The 7,569-nt window shown below is 39.8% G+C and overlaps 1 protein-coding gene across 1 annotated transcript in view; it reads left to right on the forward strand.

The window, feature by feature from the left end:
- Positions 1–2,492: 2,492 nt before the first annotated feature.
- LOC101560671 (kelch-like protein 1) overlaps positions 2,493–7,569 on the forward strand; it is a 494,908-nt gene continuing 489,831 nt past the window's right edge. Inside the window, exon 1 of the mRNA XM_023709637.1 lies at positions 2,493–3,019. Within this exon, the coding sequence (XP_023565405.1) occupies positions 2,493–3,019 (527 nt within the window). The remainder of the gene's footprint in view (positions 3,020–7,569) is intronic.

Raw genomic sequence — 7,569 nt, forward strand, 5'->3', positions numbered from 1 at the left:
ATTTCTAACGCATAGAAAAGGAGGTATATTTAACTAGTAGGCTGTGGCAGAGTTTAAAACACACCAAATAGACTATTTGAACAAATCATAGGCCTTACTAACAACCTGTTTAATATTATATAACATTTAGATTTCATGTCCTTTATACCAAACTTCAATGTTACATTGCTTTTAGGTTCTATATGATAATTGCCTTTAAACAGTTCATTCTTTCAGTTGTAGAAAAGTAGTATAAACAATTCAGAAGAAAAGGAAAATACTAAATTGAATTTCAGTATAACAACAGAAATGGATTTTATGTTACAGTGTATGAATGGTGTTAGATGTTAATTAATGAAGAAAATATAGCTGTAATGACATTTTTCTTACATGTTACTTCATGTTATTTTTAAATGATTTTAAAAGTCAATTTAGGAAATCCATGAAGCATCAACTTATATAGACATAATTTATTTACATTAACTTCAAATTCCTATATTAGCTATGATGGAAAGTTTTCTCTGTGCTGTTTGTGACCTGTAATTTCATATATTGTTTTCTCCCTTAAGGGAAATACTTGATTCCATTCTTGGATAAAAATGATCTGTCAACATTGTTTGCTTTAAAGGATTTTTTTTTTTTAAAGCATGAACACTGAGAGAAAACTCGAGGCACAGGGGATTGCAGTCCAGCTGTTGTATAGCAAATCAATATTTAAAATGCACAAAAGAGATTTCCCTTCCCTTCAAAGTAGGGCTTTTGTGCACTTAATTTGTAGTTCTATTAAAATGTACAACTTTGTAAGAGAAGGATTTCACACTTAGATTTGGCTTCTGTTTCTGATTACTACTCTGCAATGTGGTTATAGAACACTAATGCAAGAGCACTTCAGTGTGAGATTCTCAGGCCCTGTTGGGAGGTGGAAGCTGTCAATTTCAAGAACAGTCAGTCATCATATTCTTGGTCGACTCAAACAACACACTGCTTCTCGGGTCCCTCAGCTTTCAGCAAATGTTACTGTGCTCTATTTCAAACACAGCGCATTAAAGATAAATATTAGAAGTTCTCAAAAATTCCTATCTAGACAGCGATCACTGTCCTCCTCATTCTAAATATAGTTATAAAGGAAAAACACAACTTACCTTCTGCAAACACCTACTTGCAGGAGAGTAGCCTTTGGCTAAGCTCATTTATGGTTTAAACCACAGCAAGCATTTTATACCGTGATTTATGTACTAGAAGGTTATGCCTTGAAATTCTCTAGTACCATTTTATTCCTTCCCTGGTTTCTATGGAGAATAGCTTTCATTGTAAAGCCCAGTATCAAATGCACTGATTTTGTCAAGCCTGTCGGCTGCACTGAACCCATCTTCACATTTCTACCGCGCGCCTCTGGCCCCCTGGGGTGAAGCGCTGCCTGGGTGCATTAATAGCAGAATCACAATGGAAGTGTCAGGACGGTGCATCATCACACTTTGACGCCAGCCTCCCTGATTCGCCTGTGTGTCACTGTAGAAAAACTAAGGCTAAAGGTTAAAAGATGCGGTTTATTAAATAATTCAAGCCATTAACCTGCAACCTGCAAAACCGATGACAGCCTTTTAAGTTTCCACTGCCAAGATTCACGCTTGGTGTTGACTGATGCTAAAGCACAATGCCTCTTTGCTTTACTTTTATGGCTACACAGTGATGTAGTGTGGAAGGAGGGTGAAAAAAAGGTGACAGGATCTACGCAAGGGGACAATAAGAACAGCAGACTCACTTGCATAAAGAAGATTGAAGCCTTCCCTCCCTCCTTCCATCTCTCCGTATAGGCCCCTGTGCACATCTGCGTCACTTACGCGGGAGGAGGAGGCGCTGAGGCAGAGAGAAAATTGTACTGTGAGGACCTTGACAGCCTCACGGGCGGGCTTTCCTCACTGCCTCGCCGCTTTTTCTGCACTATTTACTGCTCTTTTTCAAACTGACTTTACAAAGCCACCCTTCTCGCACTGCAGAAAGCCTGTGACTTCCTCCCAGGTCCCCTGCAAGCCGTCAGGCTTTCTCCGGACAAGCTGGGGCAGGGGCGCAGGTGCTCTGGTAGGCTGCGGGGTGCTCTTCGTGGCTTCTTGGACACTTGGGGCTCTCTCTCTCCGCGCTCGCCGGGCGCTGAACTCTGAGCTGTACGGACGGGAGCACCGACAGGCTGCCAGGAGCGTGTCCCGGGGCGCTGTATCCGCCGCGGCACAGCCTCGGGGTCTTCCGTGCAGCCGGTAACCGCTGGGTTCCCGCGCGGACGGAGACCGAGGATTCGCGGCGCTCGCTCTCTCCCGCTGCGCTGGAGCGGAGGTGCCCCGGTGCTGGGTCCCGAGGACCTGGTCCCCGCAGCCGCGCCTCCTGGCTTCGCGTCCGCGCTGCTCCCGCCGGCCCCGGCCCGGGGTGCGCAGGGTGCGCCCCGCCTCCGCCTCCGCTCGCGTCCGCGGTCAGTCTATTCCTGCGCAAGCTTCGGCCGGTCTGTCTTGCGTGCGAGAAGCATGTCCGGCTCCGGGCGAAAAGACTTCGATGTGAAGCATATTCTGCGCCTCCGCTGGAAACTCTTCAGCCACCCGTCTCCGTCCCCAGCGGGCCCGGCGGGGGGCGGCTGCCTGCAACCGGACGGCAGCGGCAGCTTCGAGCACTGGGGGCCCAGCCAGAGCCGGCTGCTCAAAAGCCAGGAGAAGGGCAGCGCGAGCGCTTTCTGGAAGAAGCCGTCCTCCTCCTCCTCCTCCTCCTCTTCCTCCTCCTCCTCCTCCTCTTCGCCGTCCTCCTCATCATCATCCTCCTCCTCCTTCAGCGCCCTGAATGGCACCCTGCTGCCTGTTGCCACCAGGCTGCAGCCAGGGGCTCAGGGGCAGGGCCCCCAGCAGCCGGCCAGGACTCTCTTCTACGTGGAGTCCCTGGAGGAGGAGGGGGTGCCCGGCATGGACTTCCCTGGACCGCGCCAACAGGGGCTGTCCCTGCCGGAGCTCAAAGTGGAGCTAGCCAACTCCAGCCAGGCAACAGGTGAAGGAGGTGGACCCAGGTACCGTAAGTCCCCACGCGGACCCCGGCGTCTCCCCATTTCCACCCACCTCTCCCCGCCTCCTCTGGTGGTCACGGTTTAAAGCGTTTCATGGGGAAAATTTGAGTTGGAGGTGAAGCCAGTTTTTATTACTGGAGTTGTAATCTCATTAAAAGTTTGTTCATTAATTTCTATTGGTTCACACTCATTACTTTTCTTTTTGCCAGTCTCAGAGTTGGAGCCACCAATTGAAAATACGTGGGTTCTGGGAAGTCTTTAAGTAAAATGGTTCTCGTATTTCTCACATTGTAATGTCTATCTTCCCATCTTCCGTCAGTAAATTATATCAGGTTTCTCATTATGTACTTGAGGTGAAATTGGAGTTAAACACCATCAGAATGCACCCCGTACACGTGCCTGGTGGCCTACTGAGCACTGCGATCTGGAATTCCTGGGTCTGGCATCAGTATTTCAGGAATAATAAGGTAGACAAAAGGAGGACTGTGGGCTGTTAGCCTATCTCTACCCTTCCCCCAGGCAGGATCTCTGTTCTCTGTCCCAACTTCCTTTCTGGTCCTTCTACTTGTACTCACTTTTGCCTTTGTCACTCTAAGACTTAGAATTTAACTAAATTGGTCCCTTTTGCCTTCAGTGTCTGAGATTTGCTGGCTCGGTATCAATAATTGCATATCCATAATAGACAGGTCAATATTTATTTTTAGTTTATTGTTAACATTACACTGTGTCAAGTTCTACTACATTGAAAATGCAGAAAATCTTCCCAACACTGGACATTCATTCTGAATTTTTATTTCAGGGCATTCTGTCATTATTATTCTACACTATGTCGTTACTAGTTTGGATGTATAACGAGGCTATGAAAGGATTTTCATTTAGATTCATATGATATCAGAATACATTATTGAAGAAGAAACACAGAAAATGATAATGAATATGCTCATAAATTTTAATTAATTCTCAAGAAAAAATTGGAAGCAGAATCATCTTTTAAAAATTTTACTTACTTGAATCCGCTTCATAAAAATTGATTAAGTTCCATAACATATGTAATAAAGTGCATGTACTTGCTATCTGCACTGTAATATTAGAGATATGAAAAATTATACCTAAATATTAAAAATCATGTTTTATCAAGCTTTAATTTGAGTCTTAATAATCTTGAAAATATTCTGATGTGCATTAAAACATTTAGAATAATTTAAAGTTATTTTAATGGGGATATTCAATTTGAAACTTTCAAGTGTGTCAAAAGTTGTCCTTATTTTGAAGACATAAATTATTTATTATTTGTTATTCAAGTAAGTTTACTGAAATTGTTATAAGTAGATGCTATAAATACCATGAAGTAATGAGATGAATTTAGGCAGTACTTGCCTATAAGTTTATTTTTAAAAAATAAAATGTGTTTTTAAAAATCATTTTCTAGTTTAGTAAACATAGAATTTAAAGGGAAGGGCAATCATTGATGAACATATATTAATTCACTCTTACATTTTATGGAAAAATTAGATACTAGTTTACTGAAACTGATATTTGGATAAATAACTGAAAAATAAGGCATATTTATTATGTGTATACATAATAAATTTCTGAATAATGAAATCAGATAAATATAGCTGACCTGAGAATAGTAACATTTTCTAATAATTAAAGAATAGTATATGATATTATATTTTCCAGTAAGTGAAGAAAATTTGGAACCAACAATTATGAAAATATTAATCTAAATTAGAGCATTTGAAAATATTAATGGAGTCCTGATTTAATAGTCAACTACATTGAAAGACATAAAAAAATGACCTTCTAGTGGTGGGAGTATCCACCAGAGGGATGCACAAGGAGGCTTTGTAGAGAACTGTGGCAGCCACATGCCCCAAGGCTCAGGGAATGCATGGTTGGAAATTAAAAGACAGAACCGCAAATCTCACTAGGACCAAGCATCTGGACTAAGGGACGAGTGCTCTGACCTCAGTCCTCCCTATTCTCCAGTTCATCACTTAGGTAGGTCCCAAAGTCAGTCATTTAGCTGACCAACCTGACCTACCCTTTCCTCACCTAGCTTCACATTAGTTCCTGCCCAGACATCCCCTTGCATTTTTTTTTTTTTTTTTCATGCTCACTTTCTGGTTCTATCTCTACCAGGCTACAGAGACATCAGTTCAGGGATGCCCTTGGAGACTTTCTCATGCTGAAAGCTCTTGGTTAATGAAAGTCCTTCTGTGCCATTTGGATCCTGGATTGGGCATAGACTCTGAGTAATGCTTGAGTAAACTTTCATCTCTGTGCCGTTCCGTGCTCATGGAGTGTGACAAATATTTTAGACAGAAATAAAACAGCCACCTTTTAGTTACCTTTAAATATCATTCATTCTTTTGAATCTCATAGTAAGTCATAAGACCTAAGAATTCTGAAAATAGTGTGAGCCCCAATCAAAATCATTTTTACTATTGGAAGCAGGGTGTCCTGTGAGACTTTGCATGTGTAAACTGTTTAAAATCAAGTCTGATTTTATTTAAATTTTTTTCTTAATACATGATTTAAGAAGTCTAAATTTCTTACTGGACAAATAGGTTTGCACTTTTAATATTTGATGGAATTTTTTCTATTCTTAAAGTTCCTTAAAGCATTAGTCTGATGTTTACTATTGGGATTCTCACAAGTGTATTAGCAAGTATCCATTAATGATATATAATATTTGAATGCAATATTACTTACACTGTAACATTAAAGATGCAAAAATTATACCTAGTAATTGTAAGGCTCATTACACAGAAGCGGTAGCACTCATATAATAAAGTGGTGAATGGAAATCTCATTGTACTTCAGGACTTTATTCAAATTGATCAGCAATATAGGTTCAGATTTTCTCTGATTATACTTCTAAGACAGCTGAACAATGTCTATGATGATGAGTATTCCAGTGGTATGAACTACACATGTCAATAGTTATACCTTCAGTTATTATTATGCATGCAAGTATGATATCAATTTTAATACTTAGTACTTTGGTTTTCCGATAATGACTTCTATGATAAATTAACCTTCATGTTTAAAACAAGGGTTGGCCCTTTTTCTCACATTCTCTGTGCTCATTTATTTATTTTTTTCTTTATTCATTTGGTTTTCCACACACTAGAAGAATTATTTTAGATATATAGTAGCTTTATAGGTGCAATTTGTTGTCATACGGAGAAAACTTAAGACAGTGGACCATAATCTCAGAATCATAGAATCTTAGAGAAGTCAAAGTTCCACAGACTGAACAGTAAAGTAGTGAGAATGCACAGACAAATGAATTAATTGTCCAAACATCTTATATATTGTATCAAACCTTACTACACTAGGCAGCTATTACCATGTACTAGCCTAAACAAATCTCACTACTCTACTACTTGATCATTCTATCAATAAGATTTAAATAGGAAATTATCTATTCATCATTAGCTTCTCTACTTTCCTGACCAAACTTAGCTAAGAAAGCATATAATTTCCAAACTTTAAATCTCTACAAAATGTGAAAAAATCAATTACACATTTTTACACGGAAATTTAGAAATCAAACCATATACAACATTGTAGCAGGACAATCCTATGACATTTTTTCTTGTCTCTTGTTTTTTCTAATTACCTTTTTTTTTCCTTTACAAACATTTACTTGAGATTATAGCAATAATTGATGTGACATTAGAAGCAGAATGCATCTAGAAGTCCGAAATGACAGGCATTTCAAGCATGGTTTTAGGCTTACACATTGCCATCCTCAGTGCAGTTGCCTAGTTCACAGATATCAGCATGTAGAGTTAGTCAGGGTAAGAATTCTACCCATTAACTGCTATTTTCAAAACCTGATGGAGACTCTTAGGACCATTGCCTTACCCGTCTTGTTCATATAAATGTATGGTTTTGCAACTACCATGTTTATTAACTTTTCTCCTTTCTTTCTCTGTTATTTAATTCTTAAGTTCTCACTTTCTGTTTAACTGTGTCATAACTTTCAATTTTTATTTCTTCTTTTGAATTCTTGCACTAGGGAGACAATATGATATTTACAATTATGGGTCTGGTTTATTTCACTTATGAGTATATCTTCAAGTGGCATCCACTTAAATATGAAGGCTTTGAGTTTATCATTCTTTATAGCAGAGTAATACTCCATTGTATAAAAATACCACATCTTTTTCATCCATTCCTCAGGGGATGGGCATCTTTGTTGTTTCCAAGATTTGGCTATCACAAATTGTGCTGCTATAAATATAGGTGCACATATATCACTATGATATGTTTGCAGGGTTTTTTTTGAAAACTCCCAGTAAGGGGATAGCTGGATTGAATGAAATTTCCAGTCTTAGTTTTTTGAGGAGTCTCCACACAGATTTCCTTAATGTGTGCATCAGTCTACATTTCCACCAGCAGTGGAGAAGGGTTCTTTTTTCTCCACAGCCTATCCGACATGGTTGTTGGAAAATAGCAGTTTTATGTTATGTCTAAAGCGTTTGATATTCAGACAGATAGGGAGGTTTAGCTCAACTGCATGTGTTACAGGGTAATAA

The sequence above is a fragment of the Octodon degus genome, unplaced genomic scaffold (genome assembly GCF_000260255.1).
Source record: "Octodon degus isolate 3935 unplaced genomic scaffold, OctDeg1.0 scaffold00013, whole genome shotgun sequence".
NCBI classification, from domain to species: Eukaryota; Metazoa; Chordata; class Mammalia; order Rodentia; family Octodontidae; genus Octodon; species Octodon degus.